At 40.8% G+C, this 16,978-nt stretch overlaps 1 protein-coding gene across 2 annotated transcripts; it reads right to left on the reverse strand.

Moving 5' to 3' along the window:
- Positions 1 to 72: 72 nt before the first annotated feature.
- LOC116804468 lies at positions 73 to 15,057 on the reverse strand. Of its 2 annotated transcripts, none has more exons than XM_044006962.1 (3): positions 14,597 to 15,057; positions 535 to 1,046; positions 73 to 471 (listed from the first exon to the last, which is right to left on the reverse strand). In XM_044006962.1, the coding sequence occupies exons 1-2, from the start codon at positions 14,615 to 14,617 to the stop codon at positions 918 to 920; spliced, it is 150 nt and encodes a 49-aa protein (XP_043862897.1). In that variant the 5' UTR covers positions 14,618 to 15,057; the 3' UTR covers positions 73 to 471; positions 535 to 917. The 2 variants fall into 2 exon arrangements, with proteins under 2 accessions (XP_043862897.1, XP_043862898.1); XM_044006963.1 differs by having other exon boundaries at positions 535 to 1,042; positions 14,597 to 15,056.
- Positions 15,058 to 16,978: the final 1,921 nt, after the last annotated feature.

A 16,978-nucleotide genomic window follows, 5' to 3' on the forward strand; every position in this document is an offset into this window, starting at 1 on the left:
GCAACTACAAAAATTCCTAACAGCTGCCGCCTGAGCTTTGTGTTGTGTGTGTGCGTAGGTTTTTTCCTCTCTCTCTCTCTCTCTCTCTGTCTGCGCTCTTCCGTTTTCTCTTTTCTTCTTTTTCCGGTTAATTTTGTTATTTATATCGCTTACGTTGCTTTCATACTCTGTTCTCTGCGCTAACTGCGCTATTTTTATTGAATTTAAACATATTTACTTAGGCAAATTATGTTTTATATACTCCGTTATGCACGGCTTGGGCAAAGGACATGCGCTTAACGATCTCTTCAGCTTCTCGTTTCGTACACTTTTTATCTCTATCTCTATTCCTATCTCTATCGCTATCTCTTTTTATTTGTATTTGCCTCTCGCTTCAATTTTTATTTTTTATTATTATTATTATTTTTTTTTTTTTTTTTTTTTGTATTCCCAGCGTGTCGTCCGGATGGGTCCTTGTCAGTGAGAGCGTTGCTGCAAGTGAAAAACTTCAGTCATAAGCATATTTAAATAGTTTTCAAATTATTTGCAACCGACTTTGTGTATGGATGCAACGACGAGGCCAGGCCTGACTGCCTAGCTGCCTGGCTGACTGTCTGACTGACTGTCTGACTGGAGCTGAAAATTGGGCTGAGCCTGCAGTGCTCAGAGTCCTACACTTCGGTCCTTTACGCGCACTCAACGACTTTCGACTGACAGCGGCGACTGCCTTCAAGTGACTACGCACCTTTTAGAACAGCAGTTTCCAACTTCGGCTTCAGCTCCAAACTCTCAACTGCAATTCCAATTTCAATTGTGATTATGACTCCGCTGTGTTGGCTGCTCACTGCTTGGTGTTGTCTGGCAAGTGTTGTTGTTGGTGTTGTTATTGTTGATGTTGTTGATGGCTGGGATGTGTTGGCTGTGCGTTGGCTATTTGCTCAGTTGTTCACAAATAGCTGCCAGCCCAAAAACTTAATGAGCTGAAATGCCAAATAGACTGGAACCAACGTTAGTGATATATACACATAGTAGCTCCAATTGCCGGTTATCTCCTCCGTCATAGCTGTCAATAGAGAGAAAATGAAAGGTAAAAGTATGCGAGCCTCGATTAAAACAATTGTCAAAATACAAATAAACTAAATAGAAAAGATACTTCGACGACAGCCACACAAGATACACAACGACAAAGCAGCCAAACGGCTCAGACAAACAGTTCGATGGGACTGCAAACAAAGCCAAACAACAATGATATATTGTATAACATATTTATATACATGCGTGTGGATATTCACATGCATATATAGAACTATCCGTAAGTAAAGACAGCAACGTGTGTAAATAACAGCAACGCATGCATGCATGCATATAAATGTATATATGTTGTGTCTATCTATCTGCTGGGTATATTTGATTAGAAACATTTATAAATTCCCTGCCACATACATACATACGTACATACATATGCATATACAATGCAATATGTCATATAGCAGACATGAGCGTGACTTGTGACATGCATGCAGTGGAGCACCTAAGCCGCTTACTGCCACAACGGCCAACCCTCGATACCAATCCCGATTCCACATCCACATCCACATCCACTTCCAATTCCCATTCCAATCCCCACAGCTAGCGCGCTGCCAACTGATATCAGCTGAGCAGTCGAGCAGTCGAGCAGTCGAGCAGTCGAGCAGTTGCTTGCAATTCTAGTGCTCAAGTGTCGACCTTATAGTGGTCATATACTTAGTTGAGTACATGATGCCAGCTTGACATCCGTCACAGCATCTACTCGCCCGTCCGGCGACATTCGCCAGGGCAATGGCTGGCACTTCAAGCTAACCAAACCCAGACCCAGACCCAGACCCAGTCGCACTTGGCATTGCCTGCGGCTTCACAGCTGCAAAAGTCGCACAGCTCAGCTCAGCTGCTATAGACCGCCTAAGTAGCTCTTATTTAACAAGTTCGAATTAGAGAGTGAAGAGCACTTAAATCCATATCTTATCAATTTTCGCAAAATGCGAACCGTAAATGAGTTCTAAATTGATTCTGACAAATTTTTTGATTGATTTCCCGCTGGAACGTTAAGAGCCATACAAATAGAGTCACAACTTTATGATTTATGATGTGAGTTGGGAACTAAATAAATTCTCTCTATATGTATCCTTTTCTAACTTTTTACAACTTTTTAATAGTTTTATTTAATTTCCTTTTTATTATTTTTCAATTTATGTTTTCTATATTTTTATTACTTTTAAATATTTTTAATTAATTTTAGAAATATATTATTTTTGTAATATATATTTATTTCCCCAGTTTATATTTATTATGCTCAACATATATTTATTTTATTATTATTATTATTTATTATTTAATTTATTTATTATTATTATTATACCCTGAACCCATTGAAAATGGGAAGTCAGGGTATAATGGTTTTGTTGAAATGTATGTAACAGGCAGAAGGAGGCGTGGCAGACCCCACAAAGTATATATATTCTTGATCAGGGCGACGAGCTGAGTCGATTTGGCCCTGTCCGTCTGTCTGTCTGTCCGTCTGTCCGTATGTTTGAACGCGTCGATTTCCGAAGATATAAGAGCTAGTTTTTATACTCATTCACGAAAGTGAATCAGTATATTGGTTTTGTGCAATGTCCGTCTTGCTGTCCGTCCGTCTGTCCGTCTGTCCGTCCGTCCGTCTGTCCGTCTGTCCGTATGAACGCAATCTATTTCGGCGCTATTGAAGCTAGAGACTTGAAATTTGGAACACATACTCGTGTATATCTCCGATTTATAAAGTGTTAAAATTTTCACGATCCGCCCACTAGGGGCGTAGCAAATCGGAAAATGCATTTTCCAATATACCAGAAATCATGTTTGTTGAAGAGCTAGAAAGCTGAAATTTGGTATGTAGGTCCGCGTTGACCACCCAAGATCACGAGCTATGGCGGATATATCTACGCCTATTGGGGGCGTGGCAAATCGGATAAAACTGTATCTCCTAAAGTTGTAAACCTAGAATGCTGAAATTTTGCACGTCAGCTAATGGTATGATTCTATAAAGTCTGAAGATAAATTATAAGTCTACGCCCATTGGGGGCGTGGCAAATCGGGCCTGAAGATATAGTGATATTTTAAATTCTCCTATATTTTGGACACTATTGATGGCAGAGACCTCAAATTTTGTATATATACTCGGACTGATCACCCAAGACCAAAAAGTTTTGTCGGATATATGTCCGCCCACAGGGGGCGTGGCAAACCGCAAAAGTTTATATCTCCTAAAGTGTAATAGCTAGAAGCTTCAAATTTGGATAGTTGAGTTACTGGTAGCCTCCTCTATCGATTCCCCAAAAATAATTTTTACGCCTCTTTAGGGGCGTGGCATATCGAAAAATACCCTGTAATTTTCACATTTTTTGAGGGTAAGCATTCAAACTTTGCAGTTAGGGTACCGTTATCTCTTTCTAAAAACTGACCAAAAATGAGGTGTCTACGCCCAGTTGGGGCGTGGCAAATCGGAAAAACCTGTATATTCTACAGTATTAGAGCGAAACTTAACTACTAAATTGTTAATGGGATGTGAATGAGTATTCCGCAGTCGGTAACGCCCGACTGCAACGTTCTTAATTGTATTTTTATATATTTTATAAAATACTTTTTCTCTTTACTACTGTTAGATATTAATTCATTTTCTGTGTAATTCATTTTAAATTGTATGTTTTTTTTTTTATTATTTATATTTAACTACTTGATTATTATATAATTTGTTGTTTTTCTAATGCTTTGACTGGGCATCTGCCTTTAATTTAGGGCATGCAGTTTTTATCTTGCGACCGCAGGCTTAGTCAGCTTGTCCGTATTATCTTTTAATTAGTATTTAAGTGCTCGAGTGTTTCACTGGATGTTTGGCTGAGCAACTTTCGTAATTTTCATCTTATAAACACTTTCGACAACTTCCACCTGCGGTCGACGAATCACTTTTAGTTTCCTTTAGTCTTCCTTTTTCCCTCTCTCTCTCTCTCTCTGTCTCTTTCGGTTTTTTTCTGGGAAAACTGTTTTTCAAACTAAACGTATTTGAAAAGCAAGCAAATTGCTTAGTTTTCTTCTGCCACCTTCTTTTATTCTATTCACCTTATCGTTTTTTTGCCCCTTTTGCTTCTCTTCTACTACTTCCCCGCCCAATAAATTCGACTCCGCATACATGTGCACTGGCTACGAGTTCCGTCTACTTGTTGGACAGTTCCTAAGCAGCTCTCGGCCGGTCAGGATGCCAACTGGAAGCGGATAAGAACTCCCGGACAAACCTCAAGTATGCGGCGAGCCGTGCACCGCCTTTTTGATGTTATGAAGCAACTGTGTGGGCGTATATGAGTGTGTGTGTGCTTACACATACACATGACAGGCAGGACCGTTGTTTATATACTTTCTCGCTGGCCTTCCCTGACTATGCCTGAAATACGTTGGAAAATAGAGAAAAATGTTGCTCTTGCCATATTTTGCATAGTAAAACTAACTGAGCTTATATATTTACATGTAAACCAAAAATGCTGCAATAGCTTTACTAACCGAGCTGAGGCTATTCGCACACAGTTCGCCCTCCTATGGCTCCTGCTCTACCTCCGCCTACTTCTCACTCTTTGCTCATTCCGCCGTTGAGAGCAGCGCCCAAAGGCCCCGAAACTTTTTAGAGCAAAATGACGCCCCAACTGAGCCTCCCGCCCCTCACCTTATTGCAGCGCTCGCCTTTGTGTCCGCTCTAGCTGCCAGCGCAAAGAAAAACAAAAACAAAAGCAAAAAAAAAAAAAAAAATTATAAACCAACAACAAAATATAAGTTGGAAATTTTGTTTGAAGAGGTGCCCAGCCCCATACCCACCCCAACCGCCCCGCCGCCCCGCCGCCCACTTCTCATGATCGCCAAGCACCACTACTATTCAGTGTGTGTTTGTGGGTGAATGGTAAACATGCTGGAACCTTAGAAAACGCACCGCCAAGTGCTGCTGTTGTTGTTGTTGTTGCTGTTGTTTTTAGCTGCTGTTGTTCATCGCTCATGTTGCTGGCGGTTTGCTCAAGTGTCGGACAAAGTCTTGTAAAAATTAATAAGCGTGTAAATTTTATTGTATTGCCAAATAGCAGTCCAGTCTCACTCACACACTGCCACATATGGGCCACCAAACGGCATAGTACATTCACACACACACACACACACATATATATATACAGCCAGACATTAAGTTTTGTGCATGTGAAGACTTTTGCTTTATTTGATGGTTTTTCGTCTAGCAGTTTTCTTTTCTCATTTTTTTTTTATATTTTATTTTTTCCCAACTTAAGCTTAATGGCATCGCATTTTGTTTGGCTCTTTGAACAGTGTCCACAAATGCGCACGCAGTAAAAAATAATAAGTTCTTAAGAGTATATAATACTAGACGTTAGCAGAGCTTTAGATAGAGCTACAAAATTGCAATTGAAAGAGGCAGAGATAGAGAGAGATATGCAGAGAAATATATATGCTGAAGGTACTAAGAGAAAAGGATGGAGAGATGCACAAATCGAGATTGAGATAGAAAGAGAGAGGGAGAGAGCTAGAGGTACAGAGATAGATGGAAAGAGCGGTAGAGTATCTCTCTAGAGATCGGGATGAAGTGACATAGAGAGAGAAAAAGAGAGGAATAAGCAATGAGAGAGGGAAGGATAGATATGGAGAGTTATATAGATAACTAGAGAGATGGATAGAGTGAGAGAGATAGAAAAGAGAGGAGAAAAAAGAGGAAGATAAAGATATTGAGAGATATATAAGTATAGAGAGAGATATAGTTAAATAGAAGATATAAAAATATATGGCAAAATATTTTTTGAGAGATATACAATTGTTGTCTTCAGAGTGTTCGCAGCTGTTCCCGAGTTGAATTCCAGCTAAAAAATATTCTTTCAATGTAGCTCCAACTAAGCAAATTTATGCTCTTGATTTTTGGCTGTTAATGGTCGAGATTTGCTTTAGAGATTTCGTTGAGATTGCTTTAATGGCTTTTCTAGCGTCCCTTGCACCACTGTGGCATCAATGGCTGGCGCTAGTTCTCACGCTTGTTGCGCTCGGTGCGTTGACGGGGACGTTTGCGACAGTTTAAGTTGGAAGCTTTTGTTTCAAAAAACAAAAAAGCAACAAAAAAAACTCACAAAAAAAATCTGCATAAATAATGTTGCGCTACGCTTGGGGGCTGCTGCAGCCGGGAAGTGTTGATGATTTGATGGCGAATACGGAATGCTGAGCCGGAACGTAAAGTGCCTTAATGGCAGTCTAAAGACCTTGTTCTAAATTGCAGTTAGAGCGCTTTGAAGGCTTCCAGCGACGCAGCGAAGCGAATCGGGACGACGATCTGGGTCGTCATGGGGCTCCCCTCCGTTCGCACTCTGCCCCACACTCCGCTAAAACTTCAAATTTGACAAATACACGGCCGTACATCATAAGTCAGTTAGGCAAATTTTGTTCTCATTTTTTTTTTTTTTTTTTTTTTTTTTCTCAATATCTCCCTTTCTCTCGCCCATTTTTATGAGATCTATGACGCATGGCGACAGCTACAGGGTATCTTGTTGTTGGGCACCACCCACCAAAGCCCGAATTGTTTGTTTTGCCGGTTAGGAGACTGTAACTAAACGCGACTGACTGGCTGGTTAATATTTAGCAACTGGCGCAACGACAGCTCATTTATCAGCACGTCGCTCATATTATAAATTACTTGGACAGTATGCACGACGTGCAGCAGCTGCTGCCTGACTCCGAGTGCTATCTGGTGTGGCCAGGCCACTGGGGAGTCGCCCATCGATACGCAGTGGAGCGCAGAGAGTGCTCCCAGCTCACATTGCTATGAATCTGCAGAGCGCACTCTGCCCCCAGCTCCAGCACCAGCAGCAGCACCAGCTCCAACTCCAGCTTCAGCTACGGCTCCGCTTGCACAGTGAAGCGTGCCGTGTTTTTCAAGTAATTGAGTCGAAAGTTCGAGGCAGCAATGTGTTAATTAAAACTGAACGTTTCAGCGCATTCAACAAGAACATGAGAGCACGACCAATACCAGCTTGCCAGTAAAATGCTAGACTCCAATTCAATTGGTTATGTCAACCATGGTTAAAATTAAGGCTTCATTCATCGTGGGTTCGACGCTCCATATTGATTAAGCTATAAAATTAGACAGTGCATTGAACTCGATCAGGTAAGAGAGAGAGAGAGACAGTTGTGAATGGGATAGAGATAGAGGGGGGGAGTGATAGGGGCAGGGGAGAAACAGTTGAAAATGTAGAGCAATATATAAGATTTAGAAAAAGGGAAAAAGAGAACAGGACTTCAGTAAGGCAGAAAGGTATGGAGAGGGAGCGGCTTTGAGGGAGAGTGAAAGACAGTGTAAGAAAAAGAGACAGACAGAGAGAGAGAGGAGGTTAAAATAAATAGATATGGAGTTGTAAAGGAAGTAGAAAAGAGAGATATATAGAGATCGATACGAAGATAGAGATAGGTCGATAGAGATGCAAATTAATATAGATAAATAGAGAGAGAGATATATATAAATATAGTGAGAGAAAGAGATTGAGTTAGAGAGTTAGGTCGAAAGAGAGATCAACAAAATAAAAGATATAGAGATAGAGATATATTTGAAGAAATAGACTGAGTGATAGAGATAAATATAAAAGCGAGCCGGAGAGAATGTGACTGAAGAGAAAAAGAGATGGCGAAAGAATACAAATATGGATGAAAAAAGACACAGAGAAGGAGAGAGAGGACTCAAATGTGGAGCTATAGAGAAAGACAGCTAGATACCCTAATGTACAGCGAAAGTGAGGGATACAGATATGTGAAGAAAGGAAGTGGTATATTGAGACAGAGAGCGAGAAAGATAGATAGAGAGACACAGAGAGAGTCTATAAGTCGAATTGGTCTTTTCTATTAAGTTGGTCTACTCATCAAGCTTAACTAATATACCCGCTCAGAGAGGTAGGCAGCAGTGCAGCATTCAGAAAGTACCGTTGCTTACAAACCGATTAAACAAAGAAATGCAACATATTTGCAGTTTTTAATGCGTTCACCGAAAGGATTCGATGGGCCTTAAAAAGGCAAATAAAATTTGCACAGCCAACGGCTAAAAGTTGATATTATATTATGCCCAGAAAGTTATTGTAATTGTTGTTGCTGTTGGTTTTTGTTTGTGTTTGCGATTCATCGATAAATTGACAATTAAAACAAAAAGTAATTAACACTCTGGTTCTGGCAGCGGGCACAGCCTGTAGCAACTGCCAGAGACACCAGCGACGGTGGCAGCACCAAAGCGTTGGCAATAACATGAAAAAACAAATGTCCAAAGTCAATGAACCCCGGCGACTGGCATTATAACAACAACAACACAACAGCAACAGCAACAACAACAGCAACAGTAACAAGAGAAACAAAGAACCGCCGGGATGGCACAACTGTTGGATGTGTATCGATCAAAACGATTGGCGGCGTCGATGTCAGTGCCAACGCCAACGCCAACGTCAGCGCCAACGTCAGCGTCAGCGTCAGCATCAACGCCAGCCATTTCATTGGACATAAATGCATGGAGCCGCAACAATGCAATACAGCAGAAAAACATGACTTTCAAATTGTGCAATAAAACCAAATAAACAAATGAAAAAGATAGCAACAAAGTGTAAATATAGATCGCAAGTGCAAAATGTATAACAAAACTCTATGGGCGGGCGAGTGGACTAGCACGCGCTGATACCCTGTAAATGAAATATATATAATACAGTAGAATCCCGATAATTCGAAATGGCAAGAGGATCAATTCAATTTATCGATAATTATTGAGAACGAATTTCTTTCAAGGGGATTGAATTTTTGTCGATTTATCGCGATTTGCGATTTAGCGGGGTACAAATGATCGAAACTTGACTGTAATAATAATCAGACACATTTTTCCATATTTGCTTGACATATCGAATAAGTATATGAAATAGTTTTGTGACGTGTCTTTAGCGTTATCTTAAGCAAAGACCTTGAGCTGTCACGTGGCTCAGCCACGCTTCACGCTTACTCAACTATGCTTATACGATTAGCTCCATCCTGTCTAAAGCTTTGTTTGAAATGAATAAGAGACTATATATATATATATGTATGTATATGTGTGTATGTATATAAGAGTATATGCATGTCTCTTCTGGGGCAAGTGGCTTATGGACCCTGCAAGCCAATATGCTCGCAATCACTTAAGTGTCGCTATACAAAATGCCGAAGCCAATCTGCAAACTGCATTGTATGCAAATTGGGAGCAAACTTTTCGCTGGCAATCATCGGCATGGATAGCGAGAGTGGGAGCGCGAAAAAGGGAGACAGCGAGCTAGAGATAGAGAGAGAGAGAGAGGGAGAGAGTGTGTGTGTGGCATGGGTACGGATGAGGGGTCAATGGGGAGTGAGCGGCTTAAATTGATAAGCGTGCTAGATTTTGATTTAATTTGAATTTTCGCGTATGTGCGCCGTTTGAATCGCTCCCGCGCCCCCTTATCATAGAGCAACCCATTGAAATCATCATCGCCATCGTCGCCATCGCCAGCTATTATTATTGCCATCGTTGCCTGCTCTGAGACACTGACAGCCAGCTTTAATGGCATCAACATGCTGAGGGCCTACGTGTCCCATTTTAATGGCAATTGCGCGTCACCATGGTAGCTCCATTAAAAGTTTGGGGCAGGCACAGAACCTGCGGCTGAAAGTTATCAACCAGCCAGCCAGCTAGCTAGCCAGGCCAGGTTCACAGCTAGTCGAAATGAATTTCAACAATTTTGGCCAAATCGATGCACAGCACTGCTGCTCATGTAGCCAACGAAATTGCTGGCTAGTTCTTTGACACACTCGCCGCGTATCACGTATTTCCACTAAGAAGCAATTTGTCCGGCGCCCAATTGAAGTTAGCCGGGCCAGCGGCAACAGCAAATTAGGCTACAGCTGGCCGATTGAGCCATAAGCACGGTTAAGGCCGATGGCTTTTGCAAAGTTGTCTTAATTATTATTTTTTTGCGGGAAGAACCACGCTTAAGACCCTTGACGGAAATGTGCTGATGGTGTGTTATATATGTATATAAAAAAAAAAAAAAATAATCACATATGTATTTGAGTATATCTGGAATATATGTCTGACAAGTGTCGATGAATGGAAATGCAAAACACCATCAATTCCGTAGCTGTCTTTACCCAGCTGTCAGTATGTTGACCCAGTTTCAACTGAACACACGTTTGCCTAGTAAAAAGGGTGCATCGGTGTATAGAAGAGGGCTGTTCGAAAAGTATCGTGAATGGATTATTTTGAAATGTTCATGTTGTTATTCAGTTGATTCCACTTATGATGATGTCCGACAGCTGCTGTGCCTGGACGTGCATTGCCTTGCCTTCGATTTCGGCCAATTCCAAAGTGTATCACAGATTTGGCCACTTGACATGCCGCATCCCTGGAACTGCCCCCATGAAGAGGCCCATGAAAGGAAGAAGCTATGCTACGATTGAGTAGATAAAGGCGGATGGAAATAAAAACTGAAACAGAAGCCAGTTTTATTTCCATCCGCCTTTATCTACTCAATCGTATTCGATTATATCGATTATAAAAAAGATTTTCTGAAGTGCTTCGAGAATTTGTGAGATATCTGATGCGGATTAGGTTGAAGACTTTTCATAATAATAAAACTTGTTGAGCAGACCTCGTTTTGATATATTACCAGAGACTTGACATTTAGCATATATTAGGTGTCTCATCTGATAACAGGTTATGAGTTTTTGAATAAACCCAGTGGGTGGGGTAAATTGGCAAGAACTATATCTATCTGTATAAAGTCTTTGCGCCAAGCCCCGTTTTAAGGGCGTGACATGTCAATATCTAAAGAGCTAAACTCTCTAAGCTGATTTACTCTACAGCTAGAGCTATAAATTATATGGTCAGTCCAATAGAGCGTGAACGAGTATTAAGCTGTCAATACGTTCGATTGCAACGATTCTTACTTTGTTTTTTTTGTTGTATATATCTGGCAACAATATAATGAAAGTGCTGGCAATATTCCAATTATTAATGTTTTTTTTGTTTTTGTTTTTTTTTTTTGTCCATTGCCTTAATTTTTTTTTTTTTTTTTTTTTTTTTTTTTTTTTGTGTCAGCAAATTTAAAAATGCATTTGACTCTCTGACCTACAACATGACATATTTTTTGTATGTAAACTTAATATATATATTTTTTTTAATGTATATATTTTTTTTATTAAGTGTCATGCATATGCCTTACTTGAATAAAAAAGTTACACAATAAAAAGAAAAAGAAAAAAAAAATGCAATTCAAGAGCTTTGTCAAGTCAGCTTTATATGTATGCTGGGTAGACTCCATTAAGTCTTTGACATTTTTAATTGGTTTAGCAATCAGTTAAGCAATCCCAATTTGATTAATCTTAGCCTTGCGTTTGTTTTAATGAAAGGAAAGAAAGAATGAAATTTCCTGTTAGCTCTCGTCGCGACTTTGTTAATTGCTAATTTAAATTTTCCATTTGCCAAAGCGTAAATATTTGAAATGCTTTGTTATCCTTTCCTCCTAAATGTTCCTTTTTCTATTCAAGAAAGGGTAAAATGCAGCAAATACTATTTTAAATGCTCAGCGAAGCGAATTTGACTTTGAATCGATGCGATAGAAAATACATTGTATCACCCAGGATGGATGCACATTTTTAATTAAACTTCTAAAAGAGCAAAGTTTCGGAATAAAAATTGATAAACTATTTGCTGCAAAAGTTTACGAATTTAGCCAGACCAAAAAGGCATGATTATATTTAGAATAATTATAAATTTAATAGGTAGAATTAGCAGATAAGGGATATACCTTTGAAAAGGATTAGAGAGGCCAAGGCAATCAGATTTTATTAATTAATCATATACATATATTATGAAGGATATAGTATTCTCAATGGATGTGCATATAAACGGAAATGATATATGTATAAATAAAAATAATCTGCATGTATTCCACCGGATCTATTTGATCGGAAGGTCGATATCAGCTTTTCGTATATTGATGAGTGAAAAACCAAAGTGGATCTGTGACCTTGTCGAGGCTTACTGATTAGACGCATTAGTTCGGTCCGGCTGTCGATCGTATACTATAACTATAATACGGTCATTATGGCATCCGTCACGCCTTCAGCTGATTGCAACATTTAGTTACTTTCTATAAAATAAATTTGTTGTAGAGGTGGAGTGAGGTCATAGAAAGTGCTGATTAATACCTATACACCTGCAGAAAGTTGAGTCATAATCTATACGTAATACCTGTGAAAATTTCTCGACGATGTGGCGTTTAGAACGTGTTTTTCACAATATTCGTATTCTCGAGTCGAAAGAAAAGTAATTACGATTACGATTTAAGCGCATACTTAAATGAAAATCCATTTCTAAACAGTTGCTGCATAGCACGCAAGGCTGAACAGTGAAGCCTCCACATGCTGATTGCCCTTTCTACAGTACTGCTTGCATGCCATGAAAATCTAAGGGAATTGCGAGCGGCCTATTATGGGCAACTAAACCAGTTTATGGCATGGGAATCTACTCTATTATTGATGCATTCAGAGAGTTTTTTTAATGATCCTAATTGAGCAATATCTAAGAGAATAGTACACAGTGATTTGTCGAGTGTCCACTATGGGCCAGTGCACACTGTATGTGGTTGTAACACTGTGTCGTGCAGTTGGACATTCAATTTGCATGGCAATGAGCTAACTTATTGAGTTATTCAGTTATTCAGTGCGAAGCAACTCTCAGCTGTCAACTGAGAGCTGCAGTCTAATTTCATTTGGGAAATGGCGAATGTTCGTTCGTTCGGCTATTCAAAGTTGAAGATGAAGTGACGTTGCATATGCCGCGTGCCACATGCCGCATGCCACATGCCACATGCTACCGAGTATAAATATAACAAGTGCCGAGTGAATTATGTACATAAATAAAACAGCTTTGCCTCCATTCTGCCGACCGTCGAAATACTCTGTTATGACTCTCAAACTGTAATCGAAGGGCAGCAGTGAACCTTCAACTGTATGGGGAAAAGATTTCTGGGTGGGGCAGAATAGAATTTGAGCCGTATGATAAAAGCAATGTAATGGACTGATATACCCGTTTGGCTCCGCTTGCCAACAGAGTGGCACACGCAACGAAACACTGGGGCGCAGGCGGTCGGACATGAAGGCGCCGCATGTAGATGTTGTGGCAAATTCACTTGCGAGTTGGCGCTAAAGCTTGAAGTTCACGTCGCATAGAGCTGGCTGTGCAACAAGGAAAGCTTTTGTCTGTTTTCGGTGCGACTAATTGTTGCTGCACGCTGACAGGCTAGAGCTGTGTGGCAGCTGCCGAGGCAGCTATCTCGCTATTGAAGAGCTCCGCTGGAGCTCACTGACGTTGACAGGCTGCGTCGCCTGAGTAACAGCAGTAGCCGCTCTGATGCGACCCATCTGGCTATGTATGTATGTATATTGCGCGCCAGCTAAAAGTGCAATAAACTTTGACAAAATAAGGCGAAACTATTACCGCGGGCTACGGCCGGTACGGAGGGAGGGGAGAGGGTGAGCGAGGCGGAGGCGGAGGTGGAGGCATAGGAACAAATGGAGCGCCAGTAAACTCTTTAAATTGTCACACATACACACATTGCAGGTTGTGCATGAAAAAAATGAGTAAAACTGAACTTATGGGGAGTGCTTGACCTGTAAATACCCTAATTAAATACATAAATAAATATTGTAGCTTCTATTTTGATTGATTTATAGGGATTTACAGTATGTAGGAGTATGTCAATGTAATGTCCAATTTGATATTTCTAGTGTATTCCTAGTGCTTATAGCTAAATAAATCAATCATAATTTTTTATCGATTTGTATGAAAGTAGTATACATATATCGATAAATTTAAATCAAATCGATTCATATTTCATATTTTTTATAGTCGAAACTTGCAGTTAAACGATATATGAATAACATATTGAACCACCCTCGCATACACAGATGGGGTCAATGAAATGGCATTTCTGACTGTTACAGGCATGTGCATATAATCAATATACCCACTTCACACATGGCTAATGGGCGAAGAGTATAAAAAGCCGCAGCTGAAGACGACATCAATAACAACAGCAACAGAAACAACAACAGCAACAACAACAGCAACAACAACAGCAACAGCGGCAGCGGCAGCGGTAAAGAGAACTTCTTGATTAGAATTCGTTTGCGCTGACGTTGCCTTGCGAATAGCCGCCGACGCCGCCGTTGCCGTTGACGCCGCGAATAGTGGTTGTTGCTCGGTCTATGGGTCTATGTGGTATGTCCAGCTCTGCATGTGACAGAGCCAAAGAGAAAGAGAGAGCGGAGAGAGAAAGAGAGAGAGCGTTGGAGATGTTTAGAAATATTGGCGTATGTTGGGAGACTTTAAGCTAAATTTCATTTGCATGTTAATATTTATGGTAATGCTGAGAGCGCTGCGACATCTGCCGCGCTTGTTATTAATGTTATTGCCAATGGACTACATATAAGCGGAATAGAACATTGTCTAAATGCTACAAATTGATATCAAATTAATATTTACTCGTGCGGGATTCTCAATCATTTGAGATGGTTTTGATTGTACGTTCGCTATGAAGATCTTCTTTTCTTGAGCAGGCCGTTGCGCTGCTGTGTTTTGGTTTGCGCTGTGTTGTCGTGTCACAGGCGGCGAGAGGAGAGAGGCGTTCAATCAGTTGCGCTAACGCAGTAGCGTTGTTTGTTGTTGTGGTTGTTGCTGTTGTTTCTATTTCAGCTTTTATTATTATTGTGTTTGTTGTTTGTGTGCTTGATCATTTGTAGTTGTTACTATAGGTCCCTACAATTGGTAGTCAATCACACTTGGTTACAGCGAACATTGTTGCATTCGCATTCACTACACGCTCACTTATAAACAAATGCAGTACACGTATTTAATGTTGGCAAGTGTTTGCATTTCTAAAAAAAAAATAAAATAAATAACCACGAACACGTCCGACTTTTGGAGCCGCAAAAAATCTACTGAATAAATACGCACTCTATCGATAGCATGCCAAATGTCTGGCGGCAGTCGATCAACTATCGACTACTTGTTAGCACCAACAGCTGATTTTTGCTACGTCAGGTGGCAGCACTTTGCTCTTTACTTTGCTCTATGGCTCAGCAATTTACAACTATTTTTTATTTATATGTTGCTAATATGCTTGGCCAATAGTTGCTGTGTTTTGTATAAGCAGTTTATTTTGAATTCGCGGCCCTAAAAGGCTTGCGCGCTAAAAATATGAAATCAGCTGTGAGCACGAAAACTATCGAATAAAGTGGAAGCACAGCGTTGCCACTACCACATGGTGGCGACCCTGCAACATTAATAACATAGATGGCGCTACATTGCCAGTTCTAAATTCTGCCAGCAGATGTCGCTGTTAAATTCAAAAGGAATTTATGTGCTACTATTATTACGAACAAATTTCTTTTCTGATTTTTTGTGTTTAAAAAATCAATTTATGAGCATCATACATGCACATCGATATTATATTGTCGTGCATGAGTCAGTGAGCTCAAATTATCAGAGCAGTGCTTAGCTTTTCTGCCAGATCGTTACCCAATTGCGAACACGCTCATAAAACCAGACAGCCAATAGATCTTATCAATATTGGCAATTAACTGCAGTCAGCTAATACTTTCCGTGGAACTCCAGATAAATAGGAGACAATAAACGAAATTCTATTTCACACCGAGGTTATATGCATGTCACGCAATGTGTCTAGACGACGATAATATACATATGCACATATGTACATATGTATTTAAATATCTCAAGGAGATTTTTACTAGAGCCACGTAGTGCTCCAGCCTGACTGCCCCATCGCCAAGGGGTATATCGATGTAGCCATGCACGGATGACAGTCAAACTCTCAAAGTAGTTGGCTCTGCCATAGAGCGTTTCACATTGGGAGCGGAGGTCACCTCGTGCTCGGCCGTATAGGCGATGCCAAAGACTCTTACCAAATAGATTACATCACCGTTGGAGTCGTAACCGCCGACAGCATTGCCCTCGGCTGCGAGAACCCCTCCTAAGAGAAGATATTCTTACTTCCTCCGAAGCATAGAGCCGAGAGGCAGCCGTGCAAGCGAGCAAGCACCTTGTCCATGGTCAGGTTGCCCGCATGAAAGCCATGACCGGCCATAGAGATTATGGCCAGCCAGAACGGCATTTGGCGACACGCTGACCTGGCTGTAGTGAAGCCATCTCTGTTCAGTTTGATATCTGATGACGTCCCTGGATATTAATGCTCTTTCCACTCACTCACCCGACATTTTGTGCAAGCTCTGTCGTCGTACAACCAAGACTAACCAAGAACAGTCAGCCAAGGCAATTGCCGTAACTTGGGCGCGCTCTTATCACGGAATACTGCAGAGATAAGGCCGACGCGAGCAGCTCCGAGGCCGAGTGCAGCTCCTTCTCCAGCTCCATCAGCTCCAGTTCGGTCTAGTGCCTGCTGAAGCTCTTTGCAATCCGTTTAAAAAATATATAAAGTAAGCTCCTGTTTATTTTGCCTAACGCGAAAAGTGGGCTTAAGTCGCCTAAGCACGCTAAGCGCATTGCAGCGGCTAGGGAAATGTTGTGATGCGGCTTTGCAGACACTCGAATCTCCTGCACGGCTCCAGCTTGGCAAAGCATTTCATGGCGAAGCGTATTATGGCTATGTCATAATTGAGTGCAAACTGCTATAAAAATATACAATATATCTTTGGAGAGAGTGGTACAGAGGGGGAGAGTGGGACTGATAGAGAGGAAGCGAAGCTCGCTTCATTGCAGTGAAATGATTTAGAAAATTAGATGCGGAAGCTGTAGGTTCTTTTTTCTGCTTACGTCACAGTTTGCAGAAATTGTGAACTTTTTCCTGCAAGTGAATGCGACTTGCTATTACCCTTTAATATGGCAAAA

Source organism: Drosophila mojavensis, unplaced genomic scaffold, assembly GCF_018153725.1.
Source record: "Drosophila mojavensis isolate 15081-1352.22 unplaced genomic scaffold, ASM1815372v1 contig_136, whole genome shotgun sequence".
Lineage (NCBI taxonomy): Eukaryota > Metazoa > Arthropoda > Insecta > Diptera > Drosophilidae > Drosophila > Drosophila mojavensis.